General features: G+C 38.8%; 1 protein-coding gene across 2 annotated transcripts in view; it reads right to left on the bottom strand.

Annotated features, from left to right (window-relative positions):
- USP12 (ubiquitin specific peptidase 12) overlaps nt 1–24,638 on the bottom strand; it is a gene marked incomplete at both ends in the record, with an annotated part of 81,749 nt that extends 57,111 nt beyond the window's left edge. Inside the window, one exon of one of the 2 annotated variants that reach the window (XM_084235370.1) lies at nt 24,591–24,638. In XM_084235370.1, coding sequence (XP_084091496.1) covers nt 24,591–24,638 — 48 coding nt within the window. The remainder of the gene's footprint in view (nt 1–24,590) is intronic. The other variant, XM_084235371.1, reaches the window with a different exon arrangement.
- Nucleotides 24,639–25,022: the final 384 nt, after the last annotated feature.

Genomic DNA, 25,022 nt, shown 5'->3' with positions numbered 1-25,022 from the left:
TCATGAACTTTGTTTTCATGGGGCTCGCTGTGTCCTTGTCAAGCAGCAACAGTTCCTTTCACTACCCATTTTTTCCCAAAGAAACCTGAGTTATTACTGAGCTATCAAAGCTCAACTGTGAAAATGCAATCAGAGAGAGCAGTCAAAGTTCCCCAATGCCACAAGATTCTGAAATGATTCCTGCCCTTAAATACAAAGTAGTACGTTAAGCAAAGCCTTAATTTTCTGCCACACTGCTGTGAGTAGGAGAGTTAGGGTGATTATATTAAACAGCTTTCCAAGTTCTATTTGACCTACTGCCTTCATTTTAAAAAACTGTGACTGCTAAAGAAGCACCAAAAATTCAAGCTTCTAAGTTCAAGTATTAAGAATAACTAGAATGAAAGACACTTTAATAGACCCTTTAGTTATAGTTCAATAAAATAAAATCATCCTGCAATAGAGAGAATAAATTAGGTGAGTAACTTACCCCTAGGCTGTTTTGTAGAATCAATTCAAATTAGAGCATAAAAAACTGACTTCTCAGAATATACACATGTGTAGCTTTCCAAATTACATACTGACTACCCACAAGGCACTAGGACAAAACAACAAATGGAATATGTGGTTCACATGTAAAGGTACATACAAGTATAAAAAAGGAGAGCCTAACAGCTAACTCACCCAATATTTAAATAATGAACTGATATCTGGAATTTACCTCAAAATAAGTAGGAAGGTTTAGAATAGCTAAGAATAAAGATGACACAAAATTGGTTTAAAAAAAAGATGTTTTTTGCTGCAACTACTTGATAGGTATGTGGTAGTACCTAATAATATTTTGTCTACCTTAACATAAGTTTTTCTATAATAAAAAAGATCAGGCTCAGTTAAAACAAAATGTGATACATGATTAACTGCCTGATAAGCTTTACAGACAAGAAGTGCATTAATTTAGAAAGAGACATCCCTCACATTAAAATAATCACATGATATTTACCACAAAGAAGATTAAGCCTCAGTGAATGGTGACTTCTCACTGACAGGCTATTATCAATGCATCAGAGTGCTGAGCAGAAACTGAAGTGTTCGCCTTGAATGTGGGTAGACCCTGTGACTTGCTTCTAATGAACAGAATAAGACAAAGATGATGGGACTTCACTTTTGTGGTATGATACATCACAGAAGACTCCATTATTGCTCACAGGCTTGTTGCGACTCTCTTCTGGCTTTGAAGAAGCAACCTGCCTAGACAATGGGCCAGTGGATGAAAGGGAACTGTAGGTCCCCCTGCAAAGCTGAAGGCTACCTCCAGCTGACAGCCTGCAAGAAGCCAAGATCCTCATTCAATCTTAAAATAAATTTTTCAACATCCGAAGTGAGTTTGGAAGATCCACTGCCACTTGAGACTTCAGATGAAGATAGCCAACTAAATGCAGTCTTGCAGCTGCTTACCACAGCTTACCATAGAAACTATGACACAATAAATGTGTGCTGGCCTAACCCACTAAATTTGTGATATTTCATTACATAGCATAGAAAAATAATAGTCGCCTATTAACTTTCTCTTATATTTCCAATTTTAAAGTGCCGCATATGCCATGTTATATGTAATATTTAGTTGTGCTACTGCTACTTTTGAGTTTAAGGAAATCTAGGATGCAACAAAAAAATCCACGTTCACCTTATGACAGCCCAGATGCTCCAGTTACCTGAAAACATATCTACCAGTTGTCATGGCATAATTAAGCAGATCATTTCAATGCCCCAGTTTAGACAATAAATGATATTCAGTCTTATGATCACATCCTATCTATTAATCATTTCTCTTTTCAGGTAAGATTATCTTATTCTTTTCATTTGCTCCTAATACATACACTTCATACCTCTATCAAAACAGCTAAGATTCTGCTGGATTCTTTCCATACTGATGATCTGAACACAGCATGTAAAATCAGAACAAAAGAGGACATAACAGAAAGACTTTAAAATAACAATATTAAAATTTGAATGGAAGTCAGTCAAATGCCAATAGGCAAGTATAGGATCTTAGAAAGGAGATCCTAGAACAAGAAAATGTCTTCACTTAACAGATTGAAGACATTAAAAGAACACAAAACGAAATTCTGAATGACAAGTTTAGAAAGTGTTTTAAATAGAATTAAGGTGCCAGAAGAGCAAATTTCAGAAATAGAAGATTCAAATGTACAAATACTTAACAAAGTAGGACAGAAAAGCAAGATTTAGGAAAAATAAAGAAACTCCACAAGAAATATCATACTCAATTAGAAGATGAAACATAGGGTAATGGGTATTCCAGAAGGTAAAGAGAGAATGGATAAAGAAATTGTGGAACTCAAACTCAATAAACCACCAGCTATTAAAAAAAAGATAAAAGAGCCTTTTGGAAATAAATGGAAGGACCTTGAGGTGATGATGCTAAGTGAGGTAAGTCAAAAGTGAGAGAGAGAGATATTGGATGGTTTCCCTTATCTGTGGAATAGAACTAACCAAAAAGCATAGTGGCAAAAACCAGAAAAAAAAAAAAAAAAAAAACCCTTAGACTCTGAAAAATATACTGGTTACCAGAGGGAACAAGAAAGAGGAAAGAGGACATAGGGCAAAGTATACGATAGAGCATTGGCATGGGGGGTTTGGAGAAGGGTGAGTGAAGTGTGTGCTCACATGGAGGAGTAAAAACATAACCTTAAAGGTATACAGATATAGAAACAACTGACAAATATATTTTGAGAGAGAGAAAGAGAAAGCAGGTTAAAACCACAATAGGTTACCATCTCATACCTGTGAGAATGACACACATTAAAAAGACCCTAAACAAAGGCTGGAGAAGATGCAGAGAGAGGATCCATTACACTGCTGGTGGGAATGTAAACTGGTGACGCCCTTATGGAAAGCAATCAGTATTCATCTTTAAAAAAAAAAAAAAAAAGGAAATACTATCCAACCCAACAATCACACTCTTGGACATCTACCCAAAGAAAGTGAAACCATCCATGCAAAAAACTATATGCTCTAACATGTTCATTGTAGTACTATTTATTTACAAAGCTAGGCGAAGGAAGAAACCTAAAAGTCCATCAATAGGCCACTAGAGCAAGAGATATGGGACGTCCACACTAAGGAATACTATTCACCATATAGAAAAAAAAGACAGTCACTACAGCAAAATGGATGGAATGTGAGACAATTATGAGTAGTAATGCAAGTCAGAATGACAAAAAAATGCTGGATATTTACATAATAATGTGGCAAAATAAAATACAAAAATATTTTAATAAATGACACTAATAAGTGCATGAGGGGCTCTGAGGTTTCAAGAGAGGGGAGAGAGAAAAAAGGACAGGGGGAAACAGAAAGGGACAGTGCTAGGAACAATTGAAAATAAAAAAATTTAAATGCCCTCGCTAAGTCCACCTAAGGAGACTCATACCATAACACCCAGTAGCAATAAACACAGCTAGAGGCCACAACATGGTTTCTAAATACCATTCTCCACTAAAAGCAACCCTTTTAAGAAATGACTGGCTACATGGCTGGGGAAAGTGCAACATGCATCTAGAAATTGTTCCAGACAGTTAGGATGTTTCAAAGAATGGTGAAGACATGACAAAGGGAAAAGTTAGCTTCAAGTCCACTGGCCAAGTCAGGGACAATCAAAATTAATTACAAAGGTAAAGGATCATAATCTACCGAGTAAAATGAAAGTCTATACTGATATAAATACAAGGGAGGGAAACTTCTTCTTGTAAAATGGTAACTTACACATTTAGAAGAAATGAGTCCTAAATCTAGCTAGTAAAATTTGATAAAGAGCAGTTTATATACTTAGTCTGAAAACTATCTCCCCCAAAATTAATAACAAGGTAGAACAGTAATTTGATAGTGGGGAAACTTGGTGGAAAACCATAACCAAATTATCAAAGTTAACATGACCAATTTTTAGAGCAAATGATTATCATTACGACTCCTGAATAGGACACATCATTTCTGTGGTATTCCTGCTTAAAAAAAAAAAAAAAAAAAAAAACACATAACTTGAATCCAATCATGAAGAAATACCAGCAAAACACAAGCAGAGGAACAGTATAAAAAATAAGGGGGCTTGAACTCCTCAAAAATATCAAGTTTATTAAAAGCAAAGACAGACTGAGAAACAGCTATTAAAAAGACATATAAATGTCAAGTAGACTGCATGATAATCTTTATTTTGATAAAGGATATCATGGGACAGCTGACTAAATTTAAAGATGAACTATAGATTAGATAGTAGAATTGATTCTTTATACTGTTTTTTAGAAAAGAAAATATCTTCTTCCTTAGGAAACACATGCTGAAAAAATTCAAAATAAAGTGGCACAATTCTCCAATTTATCCTCAAATGGTTCAAAATTATGAGTGTGGGTATGTACATACACACAAACACAGTGCACATTTGTCAAGCAAATTTAGCAAAATGTGACTAGGAGAATTTAATGGATATATGGGAGTTCCTTGTACTATTCTTAGAAATTTTCTGTAAATCCAAAATTATACCCAAAAAGTCCTAATAACAGCCAGTGAGGGGTTCTCACTAACAAAACCTAGAACAAGCTGAGCATCAAAAAGATTACAATAACTATGCAATCAGGGCCTCCCCGGTGGCGCAGCGGTTGAGCGCTGGGTTGCGAAGCTGCCCGCGGCCTCTGTGGCGCCGGTTCGATCCCCGGCTGCTCCCCGGCCACTGGAGGAGGGTCCCACATGGCATGCAGACCTCTCCTGCCGCCTGCTGCTCCCCTCAGCAGTGTACTTCGGTCCTTCTGCCTGCTCTGCTCCCCGCTCTGGCTCTGGTGAATTCTCTCACCCTCCCGCGCTTCTGACTGTACCCAGTGCATGTATAAACAAACAAACAAAACAAAATAAAATAAATAAACATGCCTCTATTAAAAAAAATAATAATAACTATGCAATCAACTATAAATGACTAGAAAACAATGAATAAAAATCCACTGTGGAACTCAAAAGAGAAAAAGAGTAAAAGAATGATAAAGGAGAAAAAATTCATTTACAGCACTAACAGGTAGTATCATACTGATTCCTCATTCTAAAAACTGATCACTGAGGTTAAAGCATTTACTCTTTTTAGGAAGAACTATACCTGAACTCCAGCTACTATGAGAAAAAATTTTGCAGAATTTACAGAAAAATATAGAAAAATTATTTATAACTAACATGGGGGAAAAACAGGATTGGAAAAACACCATTTTGTAAAACCCAAAGAAAGAATTAAAACTAATCATCAGTGGGCACATTAGGGATTGGGGTGTTAACAAAGCGCCAAGTACTTCAGATCACTTGGTAGTAATAAAGTGAAATATTTCACTTATAATGAAGAGAGCTGGTAATTTCCACCTTGATAGAAATATAAAACTCAGCATCACACTACTAGTGATACAAGGGCCACCATGTTCCACATGACAAGCTGCAATATGAAGTACACAGCATCACATAAGATTCTTATCAAAGACTGTTTCATCTCAGCCTAATAAAGTATTAAGAGTTAATATCTACTTTATGGGAAATATGAGGGCAGAGGAATAAATTAAAAGATACAAGAAATGTTCTGACAAATCCAGACAGGGTCATTCTATGAGACCACTTGAATTGCTCATTTAAAAAGTCAGTATTTTAGGGCCTCCCCTGGTGGCGCAGCGGTTGAGCGCTGGGTTGCGAGTCTGCCCGCAGCCTCTGCAGCGCCAGTTCGATCCCCGGCCACTGGCGAGGGTCCCACCAAAAAAATAAATAAAAAGTCAGTATTTTAGAAAACAAAAACGAATTTGGGAGACTGTTCCAGATTTAAAAAGACTACAGAGACCTAACACCAAAAGTAAAGCATGAACCTTGACTAGACTGTTGTTCAGAAACAACAAAAGACCACAGAAGACATTTTTTAAACAACTGGGGTGACTGAAACATGGTCTATATTTTAGATGATACTGAAAGATCACCATTCCTTTCCTTGGGTGAGAAAATGGAGCTGCTGTGCAGAAGTATGCCTTTATTTTTTAGGTAATTCATCTAGAGTCTGCCTACTTGATCACTTCTTTGAATTCAACTCCCTCAACAAGTGTCTGTGACTTTTAATCTAAAAGGTAACATAGAACCTAAATTAAGAAAGGGATAAGTATAATTCAAAACTACAAGGAAGAGGCTCAGGGGTTTCCAGTCACTGACTATCACTGACATCAAGTGATAGCGTCACTGTACTGGTCAGATCTTTCCCCATGCTTCTCCCTTTCCCATTCCACTCACCCTGACACTGCCCTTACCTCTGGGATGATTTTCACCTGCAGTAAGAATGTATAGACAAATAAAGAGAAGTAATATGTTATGAAAACTTATGTTGCTGATATGGGGAAGTCATAATTTGTGATTATAGTACACTGCCAGCCACGAGAACACCAGGACTCCTAGCAGTCACTAAAGATTTGAAAACGGGAACTTTAGTGAACTGGACATGTGACATACACTATCTTATTACCCTTCCCAATAACCCTTAAAATCTGTATTTTTTAATAAGCAATTGATCAAGATGGTTATAAACAGAGTCAGAATCCCAACTTCAGAGATTCTAATCCCAGCTCTGACTGAATCACTATATGACACTGGGAAAATTCCTTAAGCTAGTTGTGGCTCAGTTTTCTTATCCATAAAAAATAACAGTCCCAACCTCATAGAGGTGCCGTGGGAATTGTATGATTTCTTTAAACCTACTACATTATTCATTTAGAATAACATCAAGCACATGGTAAGTGCTACTTTATAGTTATACACATTAATTTGGTCCATTTTGTAGATAAGATTAGCTCAAGAGGTTAAGGTAATCTGTGTGCATAGTTATAACAAATAAATGGCAGAAGGGAAACCTGAAGACAGGCCAAATGCATGAAGACATGTCAAATGCAGAATCCACTCTTCCTTACATTTATCTCCCTTCCTCCCCATATGTGAGGTTCTTCTCAATTACAAAACTGTAAGCACTCTTCCCAGAGAGTCTCCTTCTCTAGAGAAACAGGTGGCAAAAGACAAAATTCTGAGGCTAACGTATTTGCATGTGGCAATGGTAGCCCCTATGAATGAGCTATTTCTTCCAATATGCTGCTGAACCATAGGACAACAGAACTAAAACACACCTTGTTCATTTGGCTAAGGAATTTAATTTATACACTGTTTCTATGTGGAAATCCAATCAAATCCTGACTTTTAAAAGAATCTTAGGAAATCAACTTGTTAGTGGAAGACTTCTTGCAAAACCATTTTCTGCCAAACCTTGTTATTCCTGTTTGGTAGCTTTTCAGAAGGAAGGACAAATTAATAGTAATGTAAACTAGCTCCCACATAACTTCAATCTAAATTACTATGTCTAAGGAGTTCATTTAGAATCTGTTCATCACTCTGAAATACTATGACCTCAGATTTAGTTCCCCTATAACACTTGTCACTATACAGAGACTAGTCCTAAAGTCCCTTTTAACTCCAAAAATCTTAATCCTGTAATACCAAACTTCTGTCTGTTGTCAATAAAGTGAAAAACAACAAAAATAAAAAGCCATGTGTCACTTAACAAGAGGGATGTACTCTGAGAAACGCCTCATTAGGCGATTTGGTCAAAAGGATTTTTTAATTTATAGCCTGCGAAAGTGCCTCCAAGCAAGACTGTTACTGTCTTAAAAGTCTATAAGCCTGGCATTGCTTTGCCATCTTTCTGGACGAAAGTCTTTTCAGGCATTCATTTCCAGAATAGAAAGGTTTCATCCACAGTGAAGATTTGCTCTGGCAAGTAATTTTCCTCCACAATCAACTTAACAGTTTCCAAAAATTTTTCAGCTGCCTTTATGTCAGCATTAGCAGACTCAACATTCATTTTTCCATTTATGACTAAGAAACCCATCCTTGAACTGTTTACAGTGCCCAGAGCTAGCAGCAAATTCAACATCATAAGCAGATTCAGCCTTTTCTTTAAATATTGCAAACAAATTTCTTGCTTTGGTTGCAATTGTTATGATGCCGAGAAAAGATTCACTTCTGTTCAGTTGTCAATACAAGTCTTAGAAGTTTCTCCATGTAATATAAATCCTTCTCCAATTTTTGTTAGTCTGTAAAAGAGATTTGCTTTCAGTAGAAACTTTGTTACAGTATGCTCTCTACTGATGCTGGGCAGCAGTAAAGAGTCAGCAATTTTTTACTCAGTATTTTCAATTTAGGATGGGTTTGTTATAACCCCATCATTAGATAAGGAAGATCTGAACCCACTTTTCTGATACTGGTCTCTAACTGAGGTGAATTTAAGTCTCATCTTCCCAGTAAAACCATTATCTTCCTCAAGTAACCCCTGATACCAACCAGTTCACCTAGCACAATATTAAACATATATATTACTGCCTTTATCTCTATTTTAACATGCCTCTTCTTAATTTCTCATGTTCTCTTGATTTTCTTTTAGACTTCATAAGCAAAATGAGAAAAATTAAGTCCAGGTTTTCTGTTTCAACCTGTTTCTTTTAAGTTTACTAAATTAACAAACTTAATTTGGTAATCTTTAAATTAAGAGTTTCTGCTAATATTATCTTCAAGCATCAAAAAGATATCTCATATCCGTATCTTTCTGCTTTGCATAAGAAAAATATTAGGTATCCTTTCCTAGCCTTTCCTTCCTGAAGAGGCACAGTCTTTTCTAAGCTTCTTTGTAAACCTTAAAGATAATCTTTTAATAAAATCCAACCATCATTCAGATTATTATAAATACAAGGGCTTGGTCAAATATTAAATTCCTAAATGCTATTTCTATATATTTTCTGTTAAGCAAGGCCATATAGTATAGGTTTTGTCCACTTTATCCATTTTCAGGACCACTCATGCTTCAAAGCCTGTAATACTAGCTTATCAAAAGTTACTAAAGTATTGGTAGCTAGTTTTCCTTAACACTCAGTGCATCTTTATTTTCTCTTGCTGAGACTGATGACATGCTAACAGTACAGGCAGGCAGAAGAGTCAATGTAAGATGTAGTGCGAAAAAGGCTGACCAGTGATTGAAAGCTTTGTAAGGTGGAAAGGGGCCATATTCAAGCGCCAGAAAAAGGCAAGGAAACAAACTTACCCCTGAACAAAGGAATGTAATTGACTGACACCTTGATTTTTGCCACGGTGATCCATTTCAAACTTCTGACCTCCAAATTTATATTAAATCACTAAATTTGTGGTACTGTTACAACAGTAATAGAAAACTAATATACATAAATTTCTGCTTCATTTTAAGCATTACAAACAGAAATAAATGTATCCTAATAATCCTAAAATTTAAAAAAAGTGATTGTATATGGTCAGTTTATCTCGTTTTCTAAACCATATGCTTATAAGTTGAAATTGTTTTAACAAGAGTAATAAAAATGACTATGAAATGGAACTTATTTATTTATGCATACAAGAGCTGGGGTACAGGCCAGAGATGTGGGGGTTGCGGGGGTGATAGGATTCACCAAAGACAAAGCGGGGAGCAGAACAGGCAGATTGACTTAAATACACTGCTGAGGGGAGCAGCGTGCGAGACAGGAGAGGTCTGCTTCGCCATATGGGTTTCTCTCTGGCAGGCTGGGGATCGAACTCGTGCTGCAGAGTCTGTGGATTGCTTCATAGTATGCTGCTTAACCCCTGTGCCACCAGGGAGGCCCAGGAACTTATTTTTTTTAAGGGAACTAGCCTAATTAATTATATCTTAAATTCAAGAATTTTCATTAGAATCCTATGCACTTATTCATTTGTAGTATCACAAAATTATGTATAGGTATGAAAAAAGTTAACACTCGACTGTAAAGCTTAGTGTGACTAAATATCAATTTGGGAATACAATTAGAAAAATATTCTACATAGATGAGAAAGTTTACACCTAAATAACCTTAAACACAACATAAAGAATAAACCTACATTCTCTCTAAATGTTTTTCACACTTTTTAAAAAATGTATATAAGCAGTTAAAACTCTTATTATGAACCCCTAATTAAATGATGGTTCTAGACAAAGATAATCAATACTTGCTTAAAGAAAAAATGATGTGAAAAGCTGCTGGGACACTGCACAACAGAAGAGTCTACTAACACTTAAATTTACATTCATCCTTAAACATGTGCCTCCTAACATGACGTTATAGGAATACACATCAAGGATATTTTTTAAGGATGATTTTTTTTTTTTTTTTACCACCACCCATCTACTTACTCATCCCATTCCTATAAAAAGTGGTGTGTGGGGCGGTGGGTCTACCACAACAGCAAGTCTCTAAATCTACCACAATAAAGTGGGTGGACAAATAATGCTGAACACCACTAAGAGCTTGCAAACAGCAAATGCAGAAAATGAGAAAAGCAATGAACAACCTGATTTCTTCAACAGTTAACTAAATTAATAAAAGGTTAAGAGACCCATACTTAAGAGATCTATAAGAAAACCAAATGCCATGTATGGAGTCCAGCTACATAAAACCACCTGAGACCAGCAAATTCAACAGTGATTAAGGGTATTAAGAAAATGGGTAAGGGAGGTAAGGACTGTGACAGTTAATTATACTGTGGTCATATCATTTATTAAGGGGGGAGCAGAGCATTCGCTAAAACATTATTAGTAGTATGATCCAGTGGCAAAGGCACTAGGCAGAATTTAGACATCTTAAAGTAACAATCTGCTCCCTGACATTTCCAGATTCCACCATCTCGACACTGAAGGGATCTCAGGCACTGAAAACCATGACTCCCAGCATGCCATGAAACTGACTTCGGGAGTAGTGGGCTACTAAGAACTATGGGCCGAGTTAAGAGGCCACTCTTGGTTTATAACTGAACAGGTATACTCAGACTCTCTTGCTTCTGTGGCTCTGACTTGCACCCAGGGACTTGGAGGGGAACCGAAGGAGACATACAGACATGTAGACAATGTAGAAACACTTGGAAAAGAGACGTAGGCAACATATACGTAGGGAGACTGATCCTGGTCCTTAGCATAGGTGATGAGAGCCAAAATCTTCACCTCATGTTGGATTATGTGAAACATTTTGAATTTTGAGTCTCTCCTGTTCCAGCTCTCCAGGACCTGTCTAACCCCTTTCATGTGGTTCCCTGGCAGAAGGTACCTTAGATTTGTGGCAAACTTTTAGGTCTCAACACCCCACTTCTGGTCAAGTCTATTTAGCTGCACATTTGCTTATGAGGGGTTAGGTAATTTGGGGAGTTTTACTGGAAAATTATTACTTGAGGGCCTCCCCGGTGGCGCAGCGGTTGAGCGCTGGGTTGCGAAGCTGCCTGCGGCCTCTGCGGCGCCGGTTCGATCCCCGGCTGCTCCCCGGCCACCAGAGGAGGATCCCACATGGTGCGCAGACCTCTCCTGCCACCCGCTGCTCCCCTCAGCAGTGTACTTCAGTCCCTCTGCCTGCTCTGCTCCCCACTCTGGCTCTGGTGAATTCTCTCACCCTCCCGCGCTTCTGACTGTACCCAGCGCATGTATAAACAAAACAAACAAACAAATATAATAAATAAATAAAAACATGCCTCTATTAAAAAAAAAAAAAGTTTAAAAAAAAAATTATTACTTGAAATTTTCTCTCTCTCTCTCTCCCTCTCCTTCCATACCAATTCTACTCAAAATATTTCACATTAAGAAATGTGAAATGGGGGCCTCCCTGGTGGCGCAGCGGTTGAGCGCTGGGTTGAGAAGCTGCCCGCAGCCTCTGCGGCGCCGGTTCGATCCCCAGCTGCTCCCCGGCCACCGGAGGAGGGTCCCACATGGCATGCAGACCTCTCCTGCCGCCTGCTGCTCCCCTCAGCAGTGTACTTCGGTCCTTCTGCCTGCTCTGCTCCCCGCTCTGGCTCTGGTGAATTCTCTCACCCTCCCGTGCTTCTGACTGTACCCAGTACTTGTATGTATGTATGTATGTATGTATGTATGTATGTATGTATGTATGTATAAATCAATCAATCAATAAATCTTTAAAAAAAAAAAAAAAGAAATGTGAAATGAAGATGGCCAGACTCCTTTTATAATCTGTACTCCTTAGCAGTTTGGAGCCCCTGGATACCTCTTAGTTTCATATAAATAATCTCAGGACGAATCCCAATCTCAAATCATTGATACAGAACTATAGTCTAAAGTAACCTAATTTTCTTATCTGTGAAAAAGAATACTACTATTGGCCTATTTTATAGATTTTTATAGTTATTGCTCAGACAAAAAGAAATAATGTACCAATGGAAGACTCTGGGAATGACAGAGACAGGAGCTTTCTTTTTGTTGAGGACATACTTAATGAAACATTAAATTACTTAAGCATAAGTAATTTTAATCATTAAATTTTTATTTACTTGTTTTCATTCACATTCTCACCTCCTCACCAAAGTTCTTTCCCCCTTGCCTTCTAATTTCTTTCAAATACCACCAAAGTCCTGTCTCTGCCATTCCCAAAGTCTTATTCCATTGGCCCAATCTTCATTCCAAAGGTCAGTCATCATTCAAACTCAGCAGATCAAGTTTTGTATCACTGTTTACATTGCTACCTAATTGGTCCTCCCAACCCAACTTACATACTTGGAGGACAAAGACTGAAACTTTAACACCTTTGCATCTCTAGTGTCTAGTATAACATAAATTTATAATATACAATATAATATACATTAATATACACTTATTGACACTGACTGTAAAAATGGACATGATTTCTCCATTAGTGTTAAAGGATTGTGTCCTCCCATAGATATTTGAAGTCCCCTAACTCTAGCATCTCAGAATGTGACCTTATTTGGAAATAAGGCCTTTAAAGAGATAATCCTATTAAATAAATTCAACTGGTGATGTCCTTATAAAATGGAGAAATTTGGACTCAGAGACAGAGGAAAGACATGTGAAGAGAAACAAAAGGGAGAAATAAAGATGAAAGCAGAGATTGGAGTAACATATCTCCATATCAAAGCCTGCCAGCAACACCAGAAGCTAGGAGAAAGGCAGAAAACAGACTCTCCTTAGCACTCTGCCCACTCCTTGATTTTTAACTTCTAACCTCCAGAACTGAGACAATAACTTTGTTATTTTAAACCACACAGTTTTGGGTACTTGTTTTGGCAGCCCTATGAAAATAATTCAATTGACGTTTAAGAAAATAAGAAGTGGGGGACTCCCTGGTGGCGCAAGGGGTTAAGACACAACCTACAAAGCTATCCGCAGCCACTGCAGCACAAGTTCGATTCCCAGCCAGGAAGCTACCCACATGGCGCAGAAGACCTCTCCTGACTCACCTGCTGCTCCCCTCAATAGTGTATTTCAGTCAGACTGCCTGTTCTGCTCCCCACTCTGTCTCTGTGAATCCTCTCACCCCCTAACCTCTGTGAATCCATTCTGTGAATCCTCTCACCCCCTAACCTCTGGCCTACACCCCAGTTCTTTTATGCATAAATAAAATAAATAAAATAGTTTTTAAAAAATGAAACCAATCAAACTAAATAGAAAAAAAAATGTAGACTAAAATATTTAAATAACAAAAAATAATTAAATTTGCCTAGGAGAATAAAGCACAATCTTTTTTGTTTTGTTTTTGACTCATTATATAGAGTTTCCAGGCTTTGACATTTCAAAAATGTTTCAACTTCTGTTCACTCTAATTACCATCAATCTGGGGAAATCATCAAATACTCTTAAGTCCTTGAAATGATGAATAGTCAAAATACTTAATTTATATTCCTCACCTGTTCCTAAATGAATCAAAGCTTCATCATCCAGGCAACCACGTCTAAAACCCTCCAAACCTATTTTGTAGAAATAAGAAAGACCTTCTTCCAGACATCTTCCTCCCATAAACTTCAAAATAAGGATCACCACCACCCTCAGCCCCACCTGCCCCCCCCCAATAAAGTACCACCATAATCATATGCATATGATTATCTTTATAAAGCAAATTAAACAACAAATCTTTCTGACATCAGCCAAATTAAAAAAAAAAAAAAAACCTGGAAAAATATTCTCAAAAAAAGATAACTTCTTCAAAGTTATAATGGCTAGATTTTCAAAGTTATAATGGCTGAGATGATCACATATGAAAATGGAATAAATGTTTTTACCTACAGGTTCTTGTATTATAAGCATATTTTCCATTCCAAAGAACAGAAGGCTTTTATTTTATTCTCTCCTAGCTAAAAAGACTTGCTTAACTATTTACTTTACTTGTGCCCAGCTGGGCTCCATGATCCTAATTTGAAAGAATTACAAAAGTGCTCTTTTTCAGATTCCTGAAAAACCCTGGTAGACCAATATTGTAAAAAATTCACAGTTACTCACTATAATTTTAGACCTAAGAAAAAGGTCACCAGAAGGGAATTACAGGAAGCTAACACAATTTACCCCACTATAATTTTAGACCTTAAAAAAAAATTGTTACTAGAAGGGAATTACAGGAAGTTTGCTGACATCAGAACTTAACTGCTTCCTCACAGCACAATTTGGCCAAGAATGAGACCCAAACCCATTGATATCTATTGGGGGGGGGGGGGAATCTATGAACCATAGTTTCTCACTTTACAATGATCTTTTTAAAAAGTAATTCAAATTTTGCTTCATAGAATACGTGAGTATTCTAAGACCAGAATCATTAAAATGCTCATTTTCAAACCTTGACATGACTACGCTTTGTCAAAGGTAAGATGTGAGCCCTGTTATGTCCCATGACACTGAATGCACCTCTATCCCTTTTCTTATTAAGACAAGGATTCCTACCAATAATGATACAAATAATTTTAATTTATACTTACAGCACAAGACTTTCACACATATCTCACTTAACAAATACCATCTTCTCACTTGCTCTAATGAAAAATTATATACCATTTCATAGCTGAAATCATGTAAGTGGTGTGTCTATCCAACATACAAAATGGAAGTAAAATGGGACTCATGTACACACAAAAGCTTAGAAGCTAGAAATTGTTTAAAAGGGAAGAAAAACAATTTTGTCTCATTCATGAAAACTATAACATTCTGGCTCAGAGAAATCATCATAGATTGGAAATCAAGCAATCTGGACCTCACCCCTTATCTATGTATAGATGACTGGAGCTTGTTTTTCCAATCTGTGAGGCAGATGACAGATATGAAAAAAAGTGTGAGACCAACAAAAAAGGACCTAGAGATCTTGAAATATCTCAAAGAGCAATCTACATAATGTTGTTTTTCTTAGGTGTTACTACAATGTAGTTACTGTTGCATACATTGTCCGTTGGTTTTCAGCACAATTTCTTGTTAAGCAAGTTTCTTATCCAGTCTGATAGTTCCTTCACTATAATACAGATAAACTTAATCTATTTAGATTTATTGTAATTAATGAAATAGTTTGCTTATTTATTTATTTATTTAACTTTCTTTTGGCTGTTTCTTTTTTTTAACATGGGTTTGTTTGTTTTTTCCTTTCAGCCCTCAGAGCTCTGAGTTACAAAATTTAGATTCTCTTGATCTGAAAGAAAATTCATTTCTTGTGTGGGTGTGTATTTATCCTTAAGTTGTTTGTTTGTTTTTTAAGATTTATTTATTTATGTATACAAGCATTGGGTACAGTCAGAAGAGGGTGAGAGAATTCACCAGAGTCAGAGCAGAGAGCAGAGCAGGCAGACGACAGATGAAGTACACTGCTGAGGGGAGCAGCGGGCAGCAGGAGAGGTCTGCATGCCATGTGGGATCCTCGCCCAGCGGCCGGGGATCGAACCAGCACTGCAGAGGCTGTGTCCTTAAGTTTTAACAAGCATACGTAACTTTAAATTTTCTAATATTGGGGGTTTTGTCAGACAAGACCTTTAATAGGTTTTAACTACCCACTAACAGTCCTCCCACCACCATTTTATTATTGTCATTATTAAAAAAAAAAAAAACTTAACCAAATTTTTATCAATTCCATTGTTTCTTTATCCCCCCCCCAACTTTACTCTGAACTTATATTTTCTCAGGCGAAATACATATTTTAGTAAGTCTCTTGGTTCATGATCTAGTTGGCCCCTTCTTCAGCCTTTTTCCAAGACGCCTTCTATGTCAAACCACCTTCTGTAAGTTAAAACTTACAGAATCTGAAATTAGCACATTATTCAAAGACTCTCTGCCTTTGCTCACTTCTGAAATCTCATCTCTTCCTGTCTATACAATACATGACCTGATTTCAGAAGGTTCAAATCTCTTCTATGAAGTTTTTTCCCTGAAGTCCTCTTTACCAAAGAGAAATAACCACTTTCTCTTTCACCTATATTCACCATTACTTATATTAACAGAAAAACCATCTCATAGCATTCATTGTTTTGTCTATCCTTCCCAACCTTTTTTTTATCAAGTAAACACAGAAAACAGTATCAGTAGGGCAGACAAGAATACATAAATAAAACAGTTTTACCTAAATGTGACTGGCCAAGGGTCTCTAGCCAATCCAGATACCTCCTGTCTGCCCAGGGGCCAGGAGGATTACTTTCTCAGCACAACTATTGATATAACCCATTCAGGAACACTAACTGTAAGACCAGAGCTTAGGTCAGTCATCTTTGCATTCTCAAATCCCATATACACTCTCCATGAAAACCTCCTTAAAGTACTTACTGAAAAAAAGCACTTTATTTTATTTTTTTTTTTTTAGAATTTAAGCATTCTTTTTTTTTTTTTAATAGAGGCATGTTTTATTTATTTATTTATTTGTTTGTTTGTTTTGTTTATACATGCACTGGGTACAGTCAGAAGTGCGGAAGGGTGAGAGAATTCACCAGAGCAAGGGTGGGGAGCAGAGCAGGCAGAAGGACCGAAGTACACTGCTGAGGGGAGCAGCGGGCGGCAGGAGAGGTCTGCGCGCCATGTGGGACCCTCCTCCGTAGCCGGGGAGCAGCCGGGGATCAAACCAGCGCCGCAGAGGCTGCGGGCAGCTTCGCAACCCAGCGCTCAACCGCTGCGCCGCCACCGGGGAGGCCCAAAAAAGGCACTTTATTATGCCTCTCTCCCCCCCAGCCAAAAGCATACTATTAGCTTAAAAAAATAAACCCTCCCTCTTCTCCCATGAAAAACACTTTTTCACTATCAGGCAGAAGGCTAATTATTAATTCACTAAAATTAAAACAACAACAACAATATTCTTTCACTCCACCAAAAGATACTATGATTTAAACCACTATTCACAAGTAGGAAATTAATGTATGGGTGGTTCCTGCACCAAGAGTTTCAGTAAGAACATCTGTCAGTTATCACTGAAATAAACACGACTTTTAGTTTTAAATTGGAAATAAAATTTTACTGGCACACAGCCTTTTTTTTTTTTTTTTTTTTTAATGGGAAGGAACTTTAATAAAACTAGGAAACAATACAGGTAAGGCAAAGAGTCTAGTTTCTAAATGAAGCACCCAAAGTTACCCGTCCCCTCGTGGGTAAAACTCCACACAGCTTTTTGATGTGGATTAGATGAAGGACCCTAAGCAAACTTTTGCATTCCTCTGTAGACACTACACAATGTTTAGGAAACGCTTTCTTGTAGCTACAAAAGCAAGAGAAAAGTGTTAAATCATTGAGCATAAAGGATTATGAAAAGGCAGCTCACACAATCATGTTCTTTATTAAATATCTTGTATTTACACTATCACAAAATTCTTCCCAATCTACTACTTTCATGAACGCAAAACCTTAAGAGTTTTCTTCCAAAACAAATTATATATATAAATTGTCTCATTTCATATTAATACAAATTCTATATATAAAATTTTAAGTGATCAAATCTTAGATACAGGTACTTTCAACAATGCTCAGTATCTGACAGTTTTCAATCTACTTTTTCTTTCAACACATTAAAAGCACTTTGCAGATATCTAAGTAATCATCTTCCAGTCCTGAGCTGGGGAGAGAATAGGTTTTAGACAAGAAAGCTACACATAGACTGGGTTACCTCATTGTTGGCCAATGAGTTATGTTATTCTAGTAAAGGACCTATAGATGTAAGGGAATTAAGTGCAATAAAATGGCCCCAGTAAACAGCGAGAAAATGTGAAAGAAAATAAGGTCTGCAGTTGACTTTAATACACATATATTGTTCTAACAATGACCAAAAGTTGGTGTGTGCTTTTTTAAAGAAGCACAAAAATTAAATTTTTCTCCTAAAAGAAATACTTGCAATTTAAACTTCTAAAACTTACTTGAAAAAGTCTAACCTGACTCATTTTTACTTCCACACAGCAGTAATAAAACCTCTTTCCACAAATTATTCAAAATAGACAAAGAAGACAATCTACATTCTTAATTGGTAATATTTTAATCTAATCCACTAACTACAAAATAAATTTGTGCTTTCTCAGAGGTATACACCTAAGAAACTAACATTTCTTCTGATGAAAATGAACGAAGTGCATTTCAGAAAATCATTCCTAGTATTTGTTATAGTAACATTAATAGCAATGCCAACAAGTCCCTCTTACCACACACCAAAGAGATCAATCACTTTAGAAGAATAATCACCACCATCACTACAGAGTGTTACCCGGTACTATTCTACAATCCTGTGAACTACAACAGATAGTACTTCACTTACTAGATATTACTTTATCCCCATGTTATGATAAAGAAACTGCATGGCACAGAGAAGTGACTTGTCCAAGATTATACTCAGCTTGAGAAATATATGTGAAAACTCAACTTTTTTTTGGTGGAATTGGAAAAGAAAACCTGTCCAAGTGAGTAACAGCTATGTGAGTTGGCCGGCTGGTGAATCAACTGATGACATCATTAACCTCCACTAAATGCTTTTAAAGGAAGAAAAATTTACTTTATACTGTAATTTTCCATAAATTTTTTAACATTAAAAAAGAATGAGAAATGAGGCATAATTTATAAATATGTGCAATTCCATAGTCATTATATTATCTAAAAGGCAACCAGAGTTCTCGAAATGATGATGTGAATAGCCATTCATAAACTCTCAAAGGATCAGAATATTATGTTTTGGGTAAAGACACAAACAATGTAAGGATATTTATTAAAGACTAGTCTAATCCCTTTACAAATGAGACAAATTAATTCAAAAACTTTTTAAAGAGCTATGATACATACAGATCTAAATGTCAAAATCTGGACTAGAATTTACCTTCTGGTCCAATTGCTCTTTTTAATATACCTTGTTATAAGATAACATAAAAAAATTAGGTTTCTGAAATTGGGCCTCTGAAGGAGAAATCAAATCAAAATTAGATTCTTTAAATCTGAAGGATGAAGGTCTCTGGAAAGGAATTAATGCTAAGTAAACAAATCTGTAAATAATCTTTCCTGAGATGGCAGAAGTTTCAGGAGAGGGAGAATTAATACGACATTAAAAGCAAAAAGGAAGAAATTTGTAAGTAACAAAATGGAGGTGAACCCAATGTGGGGGCTTGGTCAAAAGCCTAGATCAATAAGACATGTTGTAATAAAGTCTGGCTGAAACTAGCCACATGGATCATTGTAGGGTAGATTATTAACCCACTTTGAGATCAATTATAAAAAGATTAGTAGGAAATGAAAAGAGAAAACCATCAGAAGGTAAGGAAAGCCAAATGATATAAAATAAGACCAATCTTTATATACAATCCACATAACCAATTATGGTATCTGAAAATATATATTATAAGCATATTGAAAGTTTCAAGTCCCAATGGTCTTACCTTTATTTGTGGTAAGTACCTAAGATTAGAATAAACCCACCATATCTTATAAAACGTCCTTTCGACTAAATATATAGCTTTATTAATCATTAAAGAACCTGTCAGAGAAGGCCTAATACCCTCTGCCTTACTGGGTTAACAATCTTGCCTCATTATCATTTTGAAACCTTAAACTCACTATGCTTTTCCTGAAATTATACAAATTTTTAAAAAAAGACATTTTGGGAGAAACCTAAAATGCAAATAGTATCTACAATATAAGTTCAATTATTTTTTTTTAAAAGACATAAAATATGCTCTAGAAGGTAAAGTTATTTTCTTTTTGCCTCCTTAATAGCTTTCAAACTCTTACTTAAAGAACATTTTCCAAATTTTTTGCAATGAGAATATATCATTTTTAATGTCCAAAATATATTTTAGCCAAATTTGAAAGATCAAAAGACATGAGTAAAACTTTCATAATCTTATTCTAAATGTTCTCTCTCCAGTAAGCCTCCTTATGCTTAAACATTCCTGATCAGTATCTAAACACTTATACAAGACTTCATTTTTGAAGTTTTATTCCCTCTAAATACAGTAAAAACAGCAAAAATTAGGTAAGTGAAACAAGGGTAACTCTTTGAATGTTCCCATCATAGGAGCACTATTTTACAAATAAAATGATCATTAAAAAATAAGAATATTATTAATAAAAGAATTATATTCACCCTATTTCTTGAGAAGGAATAAGGAATTTTATTATTTAATATATTATTCTCACTACTTGAAAAGGAGACAATACCCTACTCCCATCAATAAGACATGGGTTTTGATGCTTTTTCTCCCTTTCCTTTTTTTATTGGAGTGATGATAAATTGCATTGACCATACACACACCTCACTCTTATTGAGTGACCCTAGTGAGACTCAAACAGTAAGAAAAGACAAATACCAGCTTGATCTCTGACTACTTCAATAAAGTAGTTTGAAGTGTACCACATGCAGGGTGCTATGCTGTCATGGGTTTTCTCCAAGTAAATCTGTCCAGCCCATAAAGCAATATGGCTTTGGCTTCACTGACACCATGTTCTTAAGAATCTGCCTCACCCCACGACTGGATAAAAAGGCCAATGCCAGCCCATAACCTATACCATCTACCTCCTTTATTCAATTTCACTCAACAATCCCTGCTCAACAATGACTCCTTCAACCCAAAAAAAGATAATGATCACAAAACATTTATGGAGGCCCTTCTGGTGTGCAACAGTAAGAAGCACCTGCACCCGGAGAACAGCCAAGATCCTTACTACCACTTTTTTTTTTTTTTTTAAGATTTATTATTTATACAAGCACTGGGTACAGTCAGAAGCGCGGGAGGGTGAGAGAATTCACCAGAGCCAGAGCAGGGAACAGAACAGGCAGACTGACAAAATACACTGCTGAGGGGAGCAGCGGGCGCGGCAGGAGGTCTGTCGTGCCATCTGGGATCCTCGCCAGCGGCTGGGGATCTAACCAGCACTGCAGAGGCTGCAGGCAGCTTCGCAGCCCAGCGCACGACAGCTGCGCCGCCACCGGGGAGGCCCACTAACACTTTCTATTAAGAAGCCACCAAAAGCTGCTCCACAACTTCCTTCAAAACAAAGGTTCTTCTATGTATATGAGGCCATTTTTCCCCATTATGTCACAATTACTAATCATAATGTTAAATATGAGTAACTATTCTGCCAGTCCCTGAAGTCTAAAACATCTATCTTGTGAAACTAAAAACATTATTTCATGGACATATACGAAGAGGAGGCATTCAATAGTTACTTTTCAAATTTATTCATTGCAATCTAAACATTACCACTCATTTGGGTCAGGCCATAATACTAACTTAAAAACAAACATTACTACTTTTCTTACATACACAGAAGAAAAGACTATCTTAAGAAATTTGTTTTTTAAATGGTAATTAAGGGCCTCCGCTGGTGGCGCAGGCGGTTGAGTGCCACACTGTGAAGCTGTCCGCAGCCTGCAGCCCAGGTTGGATCACAGCCCACCGGGAGGGTCCCACAAGGCATGGCAGACCTCTCCTGTCGCACACGCTGCTCCCCTCAGCAGTGTATTTAGTCAGTCTGCCTGTTCTGTTCCCCGCTCTTTCTCTGGTGTATCCTCTCACCCACCCACACCTCTGGCCTGTACCCCGGTTCTTGTATAAAATAAATAATCTTTAAAAATAAAATAAAATAAAATGGCAATTAAGATATTGCCAATTTGCCCAAGCACCTTATGTCAGTAGACAAATGGAAAATTTGTGTACAATACTTTATGGAATAAAATTTCAATTCAAAAATGTTTTCTCAGAGCTGTTGCTACTCTGAGAAGTATCATTATATTTAGGCTCAGTTTCTCTTCTCTCCACTAGTCCACGTACACCTTCAATTTCATCCAACCCACTTTCCCCTAAGACAGTAGGAGAAATTAAGGACTCCAAAACTTTTTATTGCATGCAGAAGTTAGAGCTCCACCAAATTGCAGAAATAAAATGATAATCTATGCCCTTAAGGCTTTCACAATCTAATATAGTTAGAAAAAAATTTACAATCCAGTATGGTATTGAGATTATAAAAATGCTGTGAAATTACATGGGGGAGATGGAGAAGGGGTGGACATGTATAGAATTATTCAAGAAGGCTACCTGCTTGAGTGCCAGGTATGAACTCCTGAGAAAAGGAGGGGGCAGTGTTCAAACCCTCACAAAAAAGCATCTACAAAGGTACTGAGATTTGTAAAAGTTTGCTTTTCCTGATTGTCAATGTTGTAACTCTCAGAAGATGGGTTGCAGTTTTCTTTAAATAACATCGCAGATTACATTGAGATATTTAGCATTACTCTGGGAGAGCATCAAAACTTATTCAAGTATGAATATAAACACACCTAATTTTAATACTACTTTTGGAACTATTTCATTTGGCCAGGCACAGACCTTTCTGTATTTGCCAAGAATAAACACATAGCACATGCAACTAAACTATATCAGTGGAAGACCTAGAAAGAGCTTTGGAGCCTGATATTCAGATCAGAATCCCACTAACTCAATGTTTGACTTGGCAAATCTTTCTGTGTCTCATTTCCCTGATCTGATTATAACACATATTACTTTTATTAACGTGTTTATTTGAATATTGTTTCCCTCAACTAGAATGTAAACACTTTGAAAGCAGGGTTTGCTTTGATCACTACTATACCCACAGCACGCAACATTTAATAGGTGCTAACTATATGAGGTGCTGGAGTGAATGATACCTAAATTGAATAAAACCTTAGACTTTGACAATGAACTGTGAACTGACAATCTATATAGCTCAGCAATCTGGCATGATCATCACTTTCAAAGACTTAATTATCACTTTCATTTGAAATTGAGTAAGATAATAATTGCCTTATCCAAAAATAATTAATCCAAATGACCCTCGGAAATCGTTTTAATATAGTCCCTTTAATGTCAAAAACCCCTTCCTAAAAATGTACATTATGAGAAAGAATAAACATCCATTTGGGGAAATGGACTCTTCAGTAATTCATTATTCAACAACATCTTTTCAATATAGCAGATTTTAATCCCACCTGACGAGCTATTTTTTACACTCTGCCTTAAGGTGTAGCATAGGGTCTGCTTCTAAAGCATCTTTCCAGTCTGATTCACCACTCCTTAAAGGTATAGATAATGGACGACCCTTCGACTGAAAATTGCTTTGTGAGCTCCTACAAGCGATGGGGTTAAGACTTAACACAGAAGAGAAGGAAAAATTCCAGGAGCCTTTCCGAACATCATCACTAGGCCTACGTTGCGAAGAATAACTTTTTTCCAGCGAGGGCTTATAACTATAAATCCTAGATGGAAACTCCTAAGCAGCAAGTGAAATAAATTTGCCCCGGTCGTGTGGAAAACCATGATCCTTCCAGACAAGAACGAAAACATCAGATTTCAACGCACCCAAGTTCTGCTTAATTCGGGACTTTTCAATAGGCATTAGCACTTTTCCCTTAAAGCCGACTTAAAAGTCGCAAAACAACAACAAAAACAACAACAAAACACACACACAAAATAACCCTTGCAGTCAGTACCTGCACAGAAACACTTCAAGCCACACACCGATGTGTCTGGTGTGTTAAAGTAAACAAGTGACAGGAAAGCTTTAAGCTGCTTTTCAAGATTCTCGTAGCTTCCCAGACAAGACTGCCACCTGGACCCATGGTCAGAAAAGGGAGAGGAGGAGAAAATGGGGAACCCTCCGGCAGCGCTCGTCTGAAGTTTCCACCTTCACACACACCCCCTTCCCTCAGCTCGGTTCCGAGCCCGCCTCGCCGGCGGTGCGGGGAGGAAATCGCCGCCGACTTCCGTCCTCCGCCGGGCAGGAATGAGACCTGCCTTCCAGCGGGGGGACCCCCACCCGCGCCGGGGACACCTCCCCGCTCCGCCGGACGGAAGTGGGGCGCGTGCGGCCCCGAGGGCTCCCCGCCGGGGCCGACCCCAGCCGGGGGCCGCGCTCGGGCCCGAGCGCCACAGCCCGGGGCGCGCCTCGCCGCTCCACCCCGGCGCCGCGGGCGGACCCGAGCGGCTCAGCCCGGGGCGACGAGCCCCGCGGCCGCTCCCGCCACGTCCAACACGGCCGCCCGCCGGCCGGCCACCCCCGCGCGCCCCGGCGCTCCCGGCGCCTCCCCGCGGCGCGGGCCGCTAATCCCTCGCGCGGCCCGCCGGCCGCCGGCCAACCGCCCGCCGCCCCCCGCCCGGCGCGGCCCCGCGCTAGGCCCCGCGGGCGGCCGGGTGAGGGGCGGGGACGGGCGTCGCGCCGCCCGGCCGCCCGGCCGCCCGAGGGGGCCCCCGCAGCCCCCGCCGCCCGCCCGCCGCCCGCCCGCCGCACCTACCATGGTACAGATGGAGGCGAATTTGGAGACTGTCATTAGGATTTCCATCCGCCCAGCGCCATCTTCCACCCAATCACAGCGGCGGCGCGGCGGGCGGGGAGGAGGGGAGCCCGGCCGCCCGCTCGCACCGCAGCCCGCGGGCGGACCCCGAGCCGCCGCGGACTCACGCGCCGAGCCTGCTCGCTGCTGCCTCCGTCGCGGCCGCCGGCGCCCCCGCACTCACCCGCCTCGGGCCCCAGCCCCCGCCTGCCGGCCGCCCGCCCGCCCCCGGCTCCTCCCCAGCGAAGGGCGCAGCCGCTGCCTCGGGGCCCGCGCCTGCCCGCGAAGCCGCCCGCCGCACACCCCGCCCTGCGCGCAGGGGAGCGGGCTCCGCCGAGGCCCTAATGCCCGGCCTGCCCGGCAGCTGCGCGGCCCTGCGGCGCGCCCCGCCCA

The sequence above is a fragment of the Talpa europaea genome (assembly GCF_964194135.1).
Source record: "Talpa europaea genome assembly, chromosome: 6".
NCBI classification, from domain to species: domain Eukaryota; kingdom Metazoa; phylum Chordata; class Mammalia; order Eulipotyphla; family Talpidae; genus Talpa; species Talpa europaea.
Note: the sequence above shows the minus strand (reverse complement) of the source record. Positions and strands in the feature narration are given on the sequence as shown.